Source organism: Balaenoptera acutorostrata, chromosome 3 (assembly GCF_949987535.1).
Source record: "Balaenoptera acutorostrata chromosome 3, mBalAcu1.1, whole genome shotgun sequence".
In the NCBI taxonomy this organism is placed as follows: Eukaryota; Metazoa; Chordata; class Mammalia; order Artiodactyla; family Balaenopteridae; genus Balaenoptera; species Balaenoptera acutorostrata.
The window spans coordinates 112,802,559-112,821,155 of record NC_080066.1 but is presented as its reverse complement, the minus strand read 5'-3'; the positions used below and the strand labels follow the sequence as shown (position 1 = coordinate 112,821,155).

General features: G+C 37.3%; 1 protein-coding gene across 5 annotated transcripts in view; it reads right to left on the bottom strand.

Annotated features, from left to right (window-relative positions):
* Positions 1–18,094, bottom strand: part of G2E3 (G2/M-phase specific E3 ubiquitin protein ligase) — a 54,834-nt gene extending 36,740 nt beyond the window's left edge. For 2 of the 5 annotated variants that reach the window (XM_057543043.1, XM_057543045.1), the window contains exons 1-3: positions 17,955–18,064; positions 5,414–5,521; positions 1,487–1,527 (exon numbers count right to left, since the gene is read on the bottom strand). In XM_057543043.1, coding sequence (XP_057399026.1) covers positions 1,487–1,523 — 37 coding nt within the window. In that variant the 5' untranslated portion in view covers positions 1,524–1,527; positions 5,414–5,521; positions 17,955–18,064. Of the gene's footprint in view, positions 1–1,486; positions 1,528–5,413; positions 5,522–17,954 lie in introns of all 5 variants that reach the window. The other 3 variants (XM_007180672.3, XM_057543044.1, XM_007180674.2) reach the window with 2 other exon arrangements.
* Between the last annotated feature and the right edge of the window lie 503 nt (positions 18,095–18,597).

Sequence of the window (18,597 nt, the reverse complement as noted above, 5' to 3'; positions counted from 1 at the left end):
AATAGATTGCAGGACTGGAAAGAAACAGCATGAGCTAATACTTAATATTGTGAAACATCCCCCCTATATTTGTCCTCCCTCACTCCAGCTTAATAAGCAGTAACTGAAAGGCCCTTCCCTCAATCTTTTAAAAGGTTTCAGCTCCCCTTCCTCCCCCATACAGAGTACCTGACCACATTAATTGCAGCAAATTGCCATTTGTTTACTGGACACCTTACACCAGCAGCTCCCGCCTTAACTTCTTCATCCCCAGTGCCTATACTTTCAGCTGTAAGTGTGCATGCAGCTATCAAGAGGAAGAGGAATACAAGGAATTAGCTGAGATTACATAAGAGGAGTCCTTAAGGTGAATGCTGGATGGAGCTGCATCTGCTATATGCTGTGGACCTGTGCTTTCCATCTGTTCTCCTCCTCCCTTTGCCCAGTACCGAGACCCTTGGACACAGAACAGACTAGGTTTCAGGCATGCAGGTTACCTTTCTTTTTATTTGTACTTTGCTGTTGTTTAATTTTAATGTTTAAAATTCAGTACAATTGTTCTGACTTCATTATATTTATTAAGACCATCTTCTACTATACTCCAGCAAATGATACTGGTTATGTTACAATAATAAAATGAACACATTCATGTAAGTAAAAAACTGAGTCAATCTTAAGAAAAATATTAATAACAGTAATAGGTCGTATTTCCATTTGGCAAATATATGAAGGTAGTCCGTGAATTACTAAGTTTCAGAACTATTAGCACAGTTGATAGAAGTCTGTAGGTAAAAGCAGGAAAGCAAAGTAGAGGAGGTTTAAGAGCACAAATTTCCTTATCCAACATGATATGGAGTTAACAGATACTCTATAAGTGAGAGTCAAGATACAGAGTTTTAAGTGTAATACTTTGAGAGGGAATCAAAAAATAAATTTTATAAAGGGTAGATCAGGGAGAAGTAGTGGCAAAGGAGTATAAAGTAACAATTTAAAATTTTCATCTTCCATAGTAGCTAATCAATATGTACTGTTTATAACTAATAAATGAAGAAAACAACTAAAAGCAAAGGTCTACATCTGTTTGAGGAGGCTGTTGTGGGCGCTAATAGGCAAGTTTTCCTTTTCACGTTAAACTTTCATACGTTGTTTAAATTGTTCTCATCTGCATTTTATCTTTTGTAAGAAGAAAAATCACACAAAAAGGTAAAAAAATCATATTTATTAAATAAGTAATACTGTTTTATTCAGATACAAACCATACTTGATAAATACACATAGAGAATACAAATAATATTTGGCAAATTATCCTTTTCTAGCAGATTTTTGTTGAAATGAATACACACAACATTATATTTTAGTATACAGAAACATGAACTAAGAATATCAGGAAATTCATTCCTATTGTTTGAGTACCAGTCTAAAAAGATTCATTGTAATAAAAAAGCAAGAGTAAAATATCTTAACATTTTAAATTAAATTTGAAAATATTTTAAATATGGTTACTTACTGGGATTCTGTGAGCCTCCAGGCTTACTTTCATTCATTTTACTAGGAAAAATAAGAATATACAATCAGCCATTTTAATTTTAAAATTCTCAAATTATCCATTTTAATTAGATTTAGTCAGTGTATGATTACAAATACGTTGCATCATTTTTTACTCTAGTACTTAATTTTCTCACCTTTCCAAATCTAAGACCAGTAATTCTCAACAAGGGTGGTAAATTCTGGGGACAGTGTTGAAATTAGAGGGAATGTTTTTTAGTTACCAAAAAGATTAAGATGACTACTGGCATTTAGTGGAAAGGAGCCAGGACTGCAGGACATACCAGGAACAAAGAGACCTACACTTTCTAATTTCTAGCAGTTTCACAAATCTATTGCAGAAAATTCCATAAACACACAATAACAGTCCTTCACCTAGAGTAAACATAAACATTTTAACTTATAAATAATATTTAGTTAGTATCCCAACAACACAGATTTATATTTGAGATCCAATCTCTCCAGCTTCTAATTTCTTACCCCTCTCCCCTGTGCAGATGAATTGCAACTACTGCTTACTTTTAAGTTTACTGTAATTCAGAATAATGATTGAGGTCCAAAATATAGGTAACTTACACGGTTATAGACTAATTTTGCTTTATAAGGAAATCACAATTTCTACGTGGCTCTGTCTTCTCCTCCTCTTTCCCTTCAAACTATCAATGCAAGGACCCAAGGCATCTCTCTTGGTTGGACAGTGCAATGAAGTTCTGTCTAGATCTTTATAATATATGTATAGACAGCTATGCTACTTAAAGAAAGGTACCTGAAGTTTCTTACTTACTAGCCTCAGAACTCTGTACTACACAAGTGTTTTCTCATCTTTACAATAGAAGAGAATAAAAGTGAACATCAATCTCGCATGTCACAAAAAAAGTAGCATAGGAATATATAGAGTACCATGCTGAAAAGCCTCCAAATATCACTGGCTACAAGATGATCATACGAAAGCTCTCCAGTGCTATCAAAACATGAACGGGAAAGGTTTTTCCTATTTGTACCAATCTAATAAGTATTCTATATAGTTTTTCAAAGTGTATTAATATACAGTATTCCACATAGACCAATGGAACAAAAATAAAGAGCCTAGAAACAGACCCAGACTTTTCCAGTCACTTGATTTTTAACAAAGGTACCAAAGCAATTCAGTGAGAAAAAGAAAAGTCTTTTCAACAAATGATGCTGGAAAAAAATGGATCTCCACATGGAAAACAAATGAACCTTGAGATTCACACTTTACACCATAAATAAAAATTAATTTCAAGTGGATCATAGACCTTACTGTAAAAGCTAAAACTATAAAAGTTTTAAAAGAAAAAGTAATGCATTATACTTCATCAAAACTAAAAGCTTCCACTCATCAAAAGATACCATTAAGAAAGTGAATTATGTATGCCACACACTGGGAGAAAATATTTGTAAAAGATGTGTCTGACAAAGACTTATACCCAGAATACATAAAGAACTCCTACAATAATATAAAGCAAACATTTAAAGAAATGGGCAAAAGACATGAACAGACACTTCATGAAGGAAAATATACAAATGGCCAATAAACAAATGAAAATATGCTCAACATCACTGGTAGTTAAGATGATAAAAATTAAAACCACTATGAAAGACTACTTTATACCTGTAATAATGGCTAAGATTAAAAAGACTATCAACACCAAACATTGGACAGGATATGAAACAACTGGGGAACTCTCATAAACTGTTGATGTGAATAATCAACAATAATCAAAATGGAATAATCATTTTGAAAAGTTTTAGTAGTTTTATAGAAGTTAAACATATGCCCATGAACTTAGCCTTTGATGTAGGAATTTCACACCCAGGTATACATCCAAGAGAAATAAAAAACATATAGACAAAAAACTTTATACAAAAAAGTTCATAGTAGCCACCTTCATGATACTCCAAAACTGGCAGCCTAGAAGTCTATCAACAGGAAAATGGATAAAAAAATTGAAGTATATTAATAAAATGCAATACTACTTAGCAATGAAAAGGTAACAAGTGCTGCAGGATGCAACAAAACAGATGAATCTTATAAATATTATGCTAAGTGAAAGAAACTGTACACTATTCTTATCCACATCATTCCATTCATATGAAGTTCTAGGACAGGCAAAACTAATCTATCATGAAAAATATTAGAACAGTGTTTGTCTCTCAAGTGGGAAGATGACTGGAAGGGACTTAAGTAAACTTTCTGAAATATCCTACTTTTGCTAAGAGGATCTAAGTAAACAACTTTGATAGAGAGAAAAAATCTCGGTTTCTAACGGAGGTACAGAACTACAGATAAGAGCTTTCTGAACACAACAGTCCTCCTCTTACTTTTGTAGTTTTCAAGGAAACACCCTAGGCCCACTTCGTAGCTCAGATCTGATGTTGACTCTTTTACACACAGCCTTGGCTTCGCTTTGACCCCATTAAAACACTACTTCATTTAAATTTCACGTCAATGCCACCCTTCTCCAATATGTTATAGGAAATCTATTTTACCCTTTGCTTGGTGCGAAGTCTTGTGGTTCCTCGGGTCTGCGACCTCTCTCATTGCAATGAGTCAACAAACCTAATTTTATCAGACTACAGATTTATCCCTGGTGGTTTTAGGCTGACTAGGCTAGGAGAGGTGAAAGAATAAGGCAAATGTCACAAAACATAAATAATTGGTGAACCTGTTTAAAGGGTATATAGGAGTTCCTTTTACTATTCATATAACTTTTTTCTAAGTTTAAGATTATATCAAATTAGGGACTTCCCTGGTGGCGCAGTGGTTGGGAGTCCCCCTGCCAGTGCAGGGGTACTCAGGTTCAGGCCCTGGTCTGGGAGGCTCCCACGTGCCGTGGAGTGGCTGGGCCCATGTGCCACAGCTGCTCAGCCTGCGCTCTGGAGCCCGCGAGCCACAGCTGCTGGGCCTGCGTGCTACAACTGCTGAAGCCTGAGTGCTGCAACTGCTGAAGCCCGTGCGCCTGGAGCCTGTGCTCCGCAGTGGAGGAGGCCATCACAGTGAGAAGCCCACGCACCGCAACGAAGACCCAATGCAGCCAAAAATATAAATAAATTATTAAAATAAAAAAGATTACACCAAATTAAAAGTTACCCCTGAGGGCTTCCCTGGTAGTGTAGTGGTGAGGAGTCCGCCTGCCAATGCAGGGGACGCGGGTTCAAGCCCTGGTCTGGGAAGATCCCACATACCCTGGAGCAACTAAGCCCGTGCCCCACAACTACTGAGCCTGCGCTCTAGAGCCCAAGAGCCACAACTACTGAGCCCACGCGCCTAGAGCCTGTGCTCCGCAACAAGAGAAGCCACCGCAATGAGAAGCCCACACACCACGATGAAGAGTAGCCCCCGCTCTCCACAACTAGAGAAAGCCCGCACACGGCAACAAAGACCCATTGCAGCCAAAAATAAATAAATTAAATAAATAAATTAAAAGAAAAAAAAAGTTATCCCCGAATCGGATAATGTTCTAAAGATATTACAAAATTCATATTTTTGACTGGTTCACATCAGCTTTCTTACTAATCCACAGCATCCGAAATAAAACTTTTGTTGCTAAATCCTGGTGATGAATTTCTTTATTTCAATCAACAGTCTCCAAACCAAAACTTCAGAAAAAAAAATTCACATATTTTTAGTTGGATTTTATCATTTGTTTTCTTTCCAGTACATGAATTTTAAGACTTCCTAAGTGGAAGGAGGAAAACAATGCTAGGTAAGTATATATCTCAATAACAGCCCAAGTCTTAACAACAGTCTTGGTCTTAGAAATAATATCAAAGCATTCCCCCCTTCCTTGAGAAATCATTAACAATTTAATGAAGAGCTCCAGGAAGCCACTATCAAGAGGTATTCTGAGTCTCTTGCACTGCTTACCTCCACTTGGTCAGTGACACCAGTTTGATACTCCTCCCCCTTCAAAATGTGGAGCCTGATTTCCTTCTCCTTGACTGTGGCTATGCTTAGTAACTTCCACCAAAAAGCCTGGCAGAAATGACAAAGTGTAACCAGGTTATAAAAGGCATCATGACTTTCTCCTTGCTCTCTGTCATGGATCACCTGCACTGGTGGAAACTGGCTGCCACGTCATAAAGGCTTTCTTTTAAGGTGCTGCTTGGAGAGGTCTGCTTGGCAAAGAACTGAGGCATTTACCCACATCATACGAGTGAGCCATTTTAGAAGTAAATTGTCCAGCCCCACTCAGGCCTTCATAAGACTGCAGCCTGGCTGACAGCCTGAGAGCAACTTCATGGGAGACCCTAAGGCAGACCACACAGCTAAGCTGCTCCCGAATTTCTGACCCACAGAAACTGTCAGATAATAAATGTCTGTTGTTTTAAGGCACCAAGTTTTGGAGTGATTTGTTACACAGCAATAGATAACTAACACAATAAAGTAAGCCAAACTCCCTCTCATTCTAGCTGCATGGCTGTTCTTACAGTTTTTTTGGTGGGATCCTTAGGATTTTCAATAAATAAGATCATGTCCTCTGCAAACAGACATTTTTACTTCCTCTTTTCTGACATGGATAAAAACTTTCTTTTTCTCATGGATATAACTTTTTCTTGCCTGACTGCCCTGGCTAGGACTTCCAGTACTATACTGAATAGGAGTGGAGAGAGTGGGTACCCTATCTTGTTCCTGATCTTACAGGAAAAGTTTTCAACCTTTTACCGTTGAGTATGATGTTAGCTGTGGGCTTGTCATGTACGGCCCTTATAATGTTGAGGTACATCCCTTCTATACCCAATTTGTTGAGAATTTTTATCACGAAGGGATGTTAAATTTTGTTAAACGTTTTCCTGCACCTTTTGAGATGACTTTGATTTTTATTTCTCCTTCCATTAGTGTGCACACAGGGATAAATCCTGGTTGGTCATGATGTATGATCCTTCTAATGTGCTGCTGAATTTAGTTTGCTAGTGTTTTGCTGAGAATTTCTGCATCTATACTCATCAGGGATATTGGCCTATAGTTCGCTTTTCTTGTAGTGTCTTTAGCTGGCTTTGGTATCAGGGTAATGTTGGCCTCAAAAAATGAGCTTGGGAGTTGAACATACACTTCAGAAAAGAAATAGGACATGGCCAACAAGCAAATGAAAGAAGGAACACTGAAAAATTCTCAAAAATGTAGGGATAAAACAACACAATCTTAAACAAGCAAAAGAGGGAAGAAGAAACCACAGGGAAATTAGAAAATACTTAGAGACTGATGAAAATGAGAACATAACATACTAAAAATCTACAGTATACAGCAAAAAGTGATCAGAGGGAAATTTACGTCTGTAATGCAGACACTGAAAAAGAAGATCCCAAAACAATAACTTAACTTTATACCTCAAGGAGCTAGAAAAAGAAGAGCAAACTAAAACCAAACCTAGTAGAAGGAAAGAATTCATAAAGATTAGAGTGGAGATAAATGTAAAGAAAAGAAAAACAAGAGAGTAAAATCAAAAGTTGGTTCCTTAAAAAGATCAACTAAATTGACAAACCTTTAGCTAGACTAGTCATTTGACAAAATCCAACACTCTTTCATGATAAAAAATACTCATCAATCTAGGAATAGAAGGCAACTTCCTCAGCATGATAAAGAGCATCTTTGAAAAACCCAGCTGACATCAAACTCAATGGTGAAAAACTGGAAACTTTCCACATAAGATCCAGAGCAAAACAATGATGTTCACTCTCACCATATCTATTCAACATTGTACTAGAAGTTCTAGCCAGAACAATTAGGCAAGAAAAGAAATAAAAAGCATCCAAACTGAAAGCAAGAAGTAGCTCTTCTTGCAGAAGCCATGATCTTATATGCAGGAAATCCTAATGAATTCATAAAACACTGTGAGTTAATAAACAAATTCAGCAAAGTGGCAGGACACAAGGTGAACACACAAAAAAATCAGACAAATTTCTACACGATAGCAAAGAACAATCCATAAAGAAAATTAAGAAATCCATTTCATTTACAATACCATCAAAAAGAATGAACTACTTAGGAATAGATGTAACAAAGAGGTGCAAGATTTGTACACTGAAAGCCATTAAATATTGCAAAAAGAAATTAAAGAACCCAAATAAATGGAAAGAACTCTGTTCATGGTTGAAAGACTTAATATTGTTAAGATGGCCATACTCCCCAAAGCAATCTACAGATTCAGTGTAATCCTTATCAAAATCCATGGCCATTTTTGTAGAAATGGAAAACCTGATCCTAAAATTCATAAGAAATTACAAGGGACCTTGAATAGTCAAAACAATGCAAAAAGAAAAAGTTGAATGAATCATACTTCCCAATTTGAAAACTTACTACAAAGCTACAGTAATTTAAAAAAGGTGGGATGGGACTGGCATAAGGAAAAACATAGAGAAAAAGTTAAGAGTCAAGAAATAAACACATACATATATGATCAATTAATTTTCAACAAGGATGTCAAAACCATTGAATGGAGAAAGAATAGTCTCCTCAGCAAATGGTGCTGTGACAATTGGGTAGCCTCATGTAAAGGAATAAAGTTGGACCTCTACCTCACACTAGATACAAAAATTAACTCAAAATGGATTCAAGATTTAGTAAGTTAAGAGCCAAAACTATAAAAATCTTAAAAGAAAACATAGTATTATGTAAATCTTCACGACCTTGGATTTGGCAACGGTTCCTTATGTATGACACCAAAATCATAGCAGCAAATAAATAAATAAATAAATTGGACTACGTAATCAAGACAGTGAAAACACAATCCCCAAAATGGAAGAAAATATTTGAAAATCATATACTTGATAAGGATCTAATATCCAGAATATGTAAGAAACTCTTAGAACTCAACAACAAAAAGACAAATAACAGAACTTAAAAATAGGGAAAGGATCTGAATAGACATTTCTCCAAAGAAAATACTTAAATGGTCAACAAGCACATAAAAAAATGCTCAACATCATTACTCCTTAGGGATATGCAAATGAAAACAACAATGAGAATACCACTTGATGCCTGCTAAGGTGATGATAATTTTTTAAAATAAGCACTGCAAAGGATATGGAGAAATTGGAACCCTCATACATTGCTAATGGGAATGTAAAATGGTACAGCTACTATGGACCAACAGTTTGGCAGTTGTTCAACACATCAGAGAGTTGCCACATCACCCAACAATCACACTAGGTACAGGTATTCCCCACTTGTCAAAAGTTCCCTTTATGCCACTTCACTTCTACAAAAGACCTGTATTAATACCTGTTTTTGCTAACCAAAGAAATCAAAAAAAAGATTTTCACCTTTATAAAAAAAGATAATTACTTCTTCACTCTATGCTATTTCAGCCTACAAAAGGTTCCACAGGAATGTTCTACTTTCAGATGGCTGGGGAAACCTGTACTTACTGAAAAGATTTGAAAACAGGTATTCAAACAAAAACTTGTACAAAGATGTTCATAACAGCACTATTCACTATAGCTAAAAAACAGAAACAACTCATTTGTCTGTCAACTGATTAACAGGTATACAAAATGTGGTATATCCATACAATAGAATATTATTCCGCTATTAAAAAATATGTAGTACTGATTTATGCGACAACATGGATGAACCTCAAAAACATACTAAGTAAGAGAGGCCAGAAACAAAAGGTCAGATATTGTATAATCCCACTTATATGAAATATCTAGAATAGGTAAATCCATAGAGACATAAAGCAGATTTGTGGTTCCTAGGGATGGCGAAATAGGAAATGTGAAGTGACTGCCTAATGGGTATGAGTTTTCCTTTTGGGGTGATGAAAATGTTTTGGAACTAGACAGAGGTGATGGTTGCACAACACTGTGAATGTACTAAATGGCACTGAATTGTATACTTCAAAATGGTTAATTTTATGAATGTGAATTTTATTACAATAAAAAAAGTTAAATGGACACCTACCATATGACACAACCAAGAGAAATAAAGGCATATGTTCACTGTACACAAATGTCCATAGCTGTTTTACCTGTAATAGCCAAAAACTATAAACAACCTAAATGCCTATCAACAGACAACTGATAAAACAAATAGTGGAATATTCATATAATGAAATACAATTACTAAAACTCACTGAACTATATACTCTTAAAATGGGTTAATTTTATTCTATACTATTATATTACCAGACAGATGTTTAAAAGTTAACAACCACCATTAAAAAATAAAGATATTTATTTAAATTAAAAGGAAAAGCACCAGGTAAGAAGCTTGTAAGTCATCCCCCCATCCAAAGAGCAAGAGCTGAAAAGACTGAAAAACCAACAACACTTCTTGGATCTGTAAGAAGGGAGGACACAGCAAGCCACTGCCTCCAAGACTGGAGAGAAAGGTGAATACAGGGAGTCACAGCTTACCTGAGCAGAGTTACCAGCTGAAACTGCTGTAGGATCCAGCACTGCAGTGGGAAAACCTGAACTATAATTGACTAATTGATTGCTGGAGGCTCAGTGTGGACAACTTTGAGAGTTAAAAACTCAAGGGGCATCCAATCATGGGGCCTCTCACAATACTGTGAGATTTATCACCAGGAACTCAGCGAGGGTCCACAGTAAATATCAGAGAAAAATCCCCTTGTGATTTTGGCAAGGGGAGGGGAAAAGGTGCCATTTTGAAATACACCAAAGCACTCTGTTCTTCTTAATAAGGCCTGCCCTCAAGAGAAACTAGTTAACCAGAGCCTAAGCTGCTGGGGTATTATCAGAGCCTAAATGACCCAGGGAAAGGAAACACCCAACTCCAGCATAATGTAGCCATCCCACATAAGAGGGGAGAAAAAAGCTGAGATACTTGTGAACTTCAAAGTCCAGAGGCATAGGCTCACAAAAAGACTGAGACTTAAATCACAGGACTATAAAACACTTCCCCTTCTTCCACACCTTACCACCATGGTACTAATGGCTTATTTACAACAATTCCTTTTACTCAGTACCTCATGTCTGGCTATCAAGAAAAAACTTACAAGACATATCAAAGAGCAAAAAGCACAATTTGAAAAGGCAGAGCAAACATCAGAACCAAACATGACAGGGATGTTGGATTTATCAGAACAGGAATTTGAAATTATGATTAATATGCTAAGGGCGCTAATGGATAAAGTAGACAATACACAAGACCAGACAGGCAATGTAAGCAGAGAAATGGAAATTCTAAGAAAGAATCAGAAAGAAATGCTACAGATCAAAAATATTAATGGAAACGAAGAATTGTTTGATAGGATTACTAGTAGATGGGACAAGGCTGAGGAGAGACCTCTGAGCTTAAAGATAACTCGACAGAAGCTTTGAAAACTAAAAAGCAAAGAGGACAAAAACTGAAAAAAAACAACATAATATCCAAGGACTGTGAGACACCACAGACAGTGTAACAAAAGTGTTCTAGGAATACCAGAAGAGAGAAAGGAACAGGAGAAATATTTGAAACAATAACAAATTAATGTCAGATACCAAACCACAGATCCAGAAAGTTCCAGAAAACCAAGCAGGATAACTGCCAAAAAACTACACCTAGGTCTATCATTTCAAACTACAGAAAATCAATGGTAAAGAAAAAAATCCTGAAAAAAAGCTACAGGGGGAAAAAAAATCTTACCTATAGAGGAACAAAGGCAGGAATTATATCCAACTTCTCAGAAACAATGCAAGCAAAAAGAGAGTGGAGTGAAATATTTAAAGCATTGGGGGGTGGGAGGGAGGAGAAAAACCAACCTAGAATTCTGTATCCTGTGAAATTACCCTTCAGAAATGTAAGAGAAATAAAGACTTCCTCAAACAAAAACTGATGGAATATTTTGCCAGTAAACCTGCCTTGTGAGAAATGTTAAAAGTTCTTGAGAGAGAAAGAAAATGATATAGATCAGAAATTCAGATCTACATAAAGTATCAGGCAAAGAATAAGTAAAGGTAAAATAAACTGTTTTATTTTTCTTATTCTTAATAATGAGTTAACAGTTTTTCAAAATAACAATAGCACCCATGTATTTGATTATGTATTAGTTGTGTACTGCAAACTCTAGGGCAACCACTAAAAAAAGTTAAAAGAGTATAACTGATATCTTAAGAAAGGAGAGAAAATCACATAAAATGCTCAGTTAAAATCACAAAAAGCAGGGACTTTCCTGGCAGTCCAGTGGTAAAGAATCCGCCTTCAAATGCAGGGGATGCAGGTTCGATCCCTTGTTGGGGAACTAAGATCCCACATGCCGCAGGGCAACTAAGCCCGTGCACACCACAACTACTGAGCATGTGCACCTCAACTAGAGAGCCCACATGCCGCAACCTACAGAACCCACACACTCTGGAGCCCGTGCACCACAACTAGAGAGAGAAAACCCACAGGCCACAACTAGAGAGAAGCCCACACACTGCAACAAAGAGCCCATGTGCTGCAACAACAAAAAAAGATCCTGCATGCTGCAACAAAGATCCCAGATGCCACAACGAAGACCCAATGCAGCCAAAATAAATAAATAAATAAAAATAAATAAATGAAAAGACAGATCCTTGTTTAAAAAAAATCACAAAAGACAGAAAAAGAGTAGAGACAAATATAGGAACAAAGAACAAGGGTAGCAAATAGAAAACAGTAACAAATATGGTAGCCATTAATCTAACTATATCAATAATCACTTTGAACGTCAATGGTCTAAATGCACCAATTAAAAGACAGATTTAAAGACGAAGACCTACTAGAGAATGGACTTGAGGACGCGGGGAGGGGGAAGGGTAAGCTGGGACAAAGTGAGAGAGTGGCATGGACATATATACACTATCAAATGTAAAACCGATAGCTAGTGGGAAGCAGCCGCACAACACAGGGAGATCAGCTCAGTGCTTTGTAACCACCTAGAGGGGTGGGATAGGGAGGGTGGGAGGGAGGGAGACACAAGAGGGAAGAGATATGGGGATACATGTATATGTATAACCGATTCACTGTTATAAAGCAGAAACTAACACACCATTGTAAAGCAATTATACTCCAATAAAGATGTTAAAAAAAAAAAAGATTTGTCAGAGTGGATCAAAAAATAAGACCTAACTATACGTTGTCTCAAGATGTCCACTTTATACACAGATTAAAAGTAAACAGATGGAGAAAATATACCATGCTAACATTAATCAAAAGAAAGCAGGAGTAGCTATATTAATTTCAGAAACAGCAGACTTCAAAGTAAGGAAATTTATCAGGAATAAAGAAGGACATTACATAATGATAAAGGGGTCAATTTCCCAAGAAGGTATAAAATACTTAACATGTATGTACCTAACAACAGAATGTTAAAATATATGAGGCAAAAACTAATAGAACTGCAAAGAGAAGCAGATGAATACACAACCCTAGTTGGAGCCCTCAACATCCCCTCTATCAGAAATGGATAGATCCGGCACAAAGAGAATCAGTAAGGACAACACTCACCTTGGTGTTTACCCAAAGGTGGTAAAAACTTATGTCCACATCAAAACCTTCACACAGATGTTTACAGCATCTTTATTCATAATTGCCAAAACCTGGAAGCACCTAAGATCTCCTTCAGTAGATGAACAGATAAACAAACTATGGTACACCCAGACAATGAAATATTATTCAGTGCTAAGAAAAAAAAAAAAAGCTATCAAGCCATGAAAAGACATGGGGGAAACCTAAATGCATATTACTAAGTTAAAGAAGCCAATCTGAAAAGGCTACATACTGTATGATTCCACCTATATGATATTCTGGAAGAGGCAAAACTATGGAGATAGTAAAAAGATCAGTGGTTACAAAGGGCAAAGGAGGGATGAGTAGGTGAAGCACATATGATTTTTAAAACAGTGAAAATACTGTGTATGATACCATAATAATAGATACATGTCATCATTCATTTGTCCAAACCCATAGAATGTATAACACCCAGAGTGAACAATAATTTAAACTATAGACTTTGAGTGATTACCTTGTGTCAATGTAAGCTCATCAGTTATAACAAATGTACCACCCTAGCGGGGGATGTTGATAATGGGAGAGGTTATGCATGTGTGGGGGTGGGGTACATGGGAAATCTCTACCATCTTCCCCTCAATTTTGCTGTGAACCTAAAACTGCTCCTATAAAAATATACTCCTTCTTATTAGCAAAGCAGAAATGGAGACAAAGATGTAGAGGACAAACATATGGACACCAAGGGGGGAAAGAAGGGGGGTGGGATGAATTGGGACATTGGGATTGAGATAAATACACTACTGATACTATGTATAAAATAGATAACTAATGAGAACCCACTGTACAGCTCAGGGAACTCTACTCAATGCTCTGTGGAGACCTAAATGGGAAGGAACTCCAAAAAAGAGGGGATATATGTATACATATAGCTGATTCACTTTGCTGTGCAGCAGAAACTAGCACAACATTATAAAGCAACTATACTCCAATAAATATTAATTTAAAAAAAACAGTTGAAAACCCTAATTAGTTAATACAGTAATGAATAAACTTTTTTGCTTCATGTAAAATGTGTTTATAAAAAATATTTGAAAGTTATGTTTTGTCTTAAAAAATAAAAAATAAAAATATAGTCTTAAAAAAAGGAAAAGCAATAAAGTTATGTTTATATTGACTTACTTTATAGCTAGTCTTCCAGAAATAGGTTTTCCCTCCCTCCCTCTCTATATATTGGCTCCCTATGCGCACTGTTCATGTTTCTTCATCACTCCATTGTCATCTCAGCACATAAAGACCTTTCCAGCTTGGTTACCAATAGTTTCTTGGTATCCCAATTCCAAATTCAAGAAGAAACAATGTGAATGGTTTAGCCTGCATCAGATATTCAGCTCTGATTCAAATACATGGTGCTACTTTGGCTGGAGAAGGTATGTGGGATGAGAGCATTATTAGGATCATATGCTCCTTAGTCCAACCCCTTACCCACTGCCCACTGGTCCTTAGAATGATGTGCCTACAACGTTGGCAGGTTTTCAAAGAAAAGGTTGTGGGCAAGGAGGTCAGGTAACAGTCTTATCTGTTCAAACTGAAAAGGAAAGGCAAACGTTTCTGGTTTTAATTTCCCAATATTTCCTTAATTTAGAATTGAATTAATGTTGGGACTTCCCTGGCAGTCCAGTGGTTAAGACTCCACACTTCCACTGCAGGGGGTGCAGGTTCGACCCCTGGTCAGGGAACTAAGATCCCGCATGCTGTGTGGTGTGGCCAAAAAAAAAAAAAAAAAAAAAAAAAAATATATATATATATATATATATATAGAATTGAATTACTGTAGAAGTGAACATTCATGTACAAATGAGGCTAATTCTCTGTTATAAAGTTAATTCTTAAATTACACTTAACATATATCATTCTTATAATTAAAAAAAAAATCCTGCACAGGAGGAAATTAAATGCAAAAAAAACCCAAAAACAAACAGACAAAAAAAAAAAAAGCTTTTTTTTTTAAAGTTACTAAATCTTTCAGTGCTTCAGTTTCTTCACCTTAATATAGGGATAATAATAAAACGGCTGTAAAGGCTAAGTGAGAAATATGTATAAAACATTTGGAGTTCTGTGAATATTAGCAAATACTGCTCTAAATTTTTTCCCACATGACATGTCTTCTGAGCCTACAATTTCAATACTTATTTTTCCATAGTTGTGAAATTTACAAACTATATGCTATCACTAAAATCCCTCTACTAACCTACACAGAATTATATTGTCATCTTTTAATTTTTAACTTTTTCAGCTTAATAAGATACAATGTGTTAAAACTGTTAACACACCCTGAACATACACAGTTTCAGACTGTAAGGATACTTACTCACTGTTCTGCACCTAGAATTGCAGATACAGAGACAAAGAAGATGGGAGCTCTCAGTCTAGTGCTATTTTGTTTGCAACTAAACTGCACTGAGGAAGAAGCACTCTACTGGGGGAAGTCTAGGAAAGTATGTGAAACCCACTGGATAAAATTTTAAGGAGAAATAAAAAAGGTCAATGGCTAAGTATGCATAAACATGATAGAGAATAGATTTGGAGAATTGTGGTAGTATGACAGAACATCACAGGTTGGAAAAAAATGGTGGAATATTATGAAGCTGATTCTTTTTTTTTTTTTTTTTTTAATTTATTTATTTTTGGTTGTGTTGGGTCTTCGCCTCTGTGCGAGGGCTTCCCCCAGTTGCGGCAAGTGGGGTCCACTCCTCATCGCGGATGAAGCTGATTCTTAAAAACAGAGGTTGGAACCAGATTGAGAAGGGCTTTGTAAAAAAAAAAAAAAAGAAAAAAGAAAAAGCTAAGAAATTTGAAATATATATGGTAGACAATGGGAAGCCATCAGAGATTTTTATAGAGCAACATTTGGAAGGAGAGATTGCAGACAGGGGCAGGAAGCATTACAATCAATCAATCAGTAACAGTTATAAATTTTCTAACTAAATCTAGTTTTTGACCCCAGTTAAACATTTTACTAGTTGTGTGAGAACAAATTACAGAACCTCTCTTAGCCTCAGTTTTCTTATGTGAAAATTCCAGTACATATCTCAGTGTTATTTGCGAAGATTAATGAGATAATGAATGTAAATACTGCACAATGCTTAGTTACCCAATATAATAGGAGATATATGTATCATTTACTATGTGCCACACACTATTCTAAGATTTTAATACGTACTGATTCATTTGATTCTCCCAACAGCCCTACAAGATAGGTATTGTTATTATCTCCACTATAGTTGAGGGAATCGGAAGCACTGAAAGGTTAAGCAGCTTCCTTAGGGTCAGGCAACTACCAAGTCGTGGAGATGAAATTCAAATGCAAGCAATCTGGGTCCAGTTTCATGCCCTTAACCAACATATTACAATGCCTCTCTAAGAAAGATCAAGTCAGTGTTTTAAAAATTCTGGTCAAGTTTTCTAACCTTCAAGTTAAATTTACAGAACCCCATCCTCCAGACCTATGGGATCAGAATCTCTGAGATCGGAAATACAGGAATCAGCACTTGACAAACCCTTCAAGGTAATGTGTACACAATAAAAGTTGAAACTCACTGATTTAGGTAGATAGAGCAAAAATCCAAAGAAAAGAGTCCAGGTAAGGAAAAGGAACAGATTAAAATGTAGAGACTAACCTTTTTTGGAAATTACCATTTGCTGGTAGCTTATATGAAATAAACAGAATCTTAAGGTTTGAATAAGCAAAGCTTAACAAAGTATAGCTTATATCTTTGCTGCAGTCCTACACAAAATGTTTAAATTTTAACGATAACTACTGAATATTTAAATTTATTTTTCCTGGCTAATAACGAAACAAAAGTTCATTACCAGGGATGGGAGAGTAGGAGTAGCCAGCATGGATGAAGGAACGTTTATTCTGAATATTATTAAATCCTACTTTTTAAAAGAAATTTATACATTTATATGGTAAGATACCCTGGTGTTAAAACCTTAAAAGAAGCATAAAATATCTGATCCTATAAAGCAACAAAATTACTCTGACAGTTTTCAATAAGGCAAGATATAAAATTTCTACACACTTAAATGCTCACTTATAGTTTACATGTAGGATACACATTTAAATTATTCCAGAAAGCATGACTTTGTTAGTAGGTTAGAGTTTGATATCTGAGATAGTCAGTCATTAAAAATAAATAAAACAAAAAACCGAAACAGAGAAAACCCGAAGCTGGAAACATTAGTAGAGTACTTTCAAAATGACTCCCCAATAACCCAGTTGGCCAATGAATGAAGGGGGTGAAAAGGCAGGTCTGTGGAACTAAACCTCATCCCTATTGTTAGCAAACTAAGACCCCTGTGAATCACCGCTGTTACAACATAGCCAGTTTAAATGAGCAAGAGTCTCGGATTTTTGCGTTACGTGAAAAACGTCAACCGTGAAAGAAAAATATCCGTGTTTTGAACACAAAGGATACTCAGATTTCAGTTTAAATCCCCACCAGGCATTTCAAAGGCTGTCAATTACCTGCGGTCCAGAGTAATAAAGACTACTCCTCTTCGGAGGTACTCGGATTCCCCCAGAGGATCTCTTCATTCTAAACCTGCCCCCAACCTTCCATCTTTAATAAAGAAAGATTCTTTTGCTTACGGTAAAGCTTTAGCAATAACTACTGTTGAAGCTTCAGCGTTCGAGACGAATTGGCGGAAATACTGAACTGCGATTACCAGAAAGTCAGAGATTAAACAAGGTTTAATCTCGGGGGCGGTCTGGCTTCTGAATCCTCAGTACTCTATAGAGTTGGCCTGTGTGCGCCAACCGTCTGCCCCGACTTCCCAAAGTCCCCACGTCCGGCCCCACCACCCGACACCCCCAAAGGCACTCCGAGGCCCCCGCTATACTGTCCCGCCTCCCGACCCCCTGTGCCATCCGACGGTTCCGCTTCTCCCCCTGAAATACTCAGTTCCTTGCCGTTCGCCATCCACTCACCGAGGCGCGCTGGGCAGAAGTTCCAGAGCGGCCGTGTCACTTTTCCCTTCTCGCGCTGCGCCACACGCCATCCGGGAGCTGCCCCATCCAACGGCCCACACAATTCAAATTCGTCCACTTCCGCCTGCAACCCGGAAGGAGGGCTCAGCTCCGCCCCTGAAAGGCGGGGCCCGCGGCGACGCGGGAGTTGTGGAAGGGCGAGGCGCCCACCGCTGTTATTCCGCGGAGTGCCGTCTCTGCTCGGTCCTTTTCCGTTCAGTTTCTTTTGTCTCTCTCCCTACTTAGGTCCAGAGAGAAGTGCGGGAGCGGGGTTGGTGTTGCTGCCGGGTGGCTCGTGAGAGGATCCTCTTGTTTCTGAAGTGGATCGAGACATGCTGAATTTTCTTCACTTCCAGGAAAGGAGAGAATAAAAGCACTAACCGAGTCCGGACGTTTTTACCCCTCTGCCGTCTCTTAAGCACGAGCTACAGCCGGAAGGAAGAAACGAACCCTCCGCATACTTAGTACGGGGTTTCTTTGGGTCTCCTGAGACCTGTCGCGGCACAGTCAGGGCTTTTAACCTCTTTCCCTCCCCTGTTTGAGGGAGACAAAAAGCCAAGTGCGCCAATCACCTTATTCCAGCAACAGATTGAAAATGGAGTGG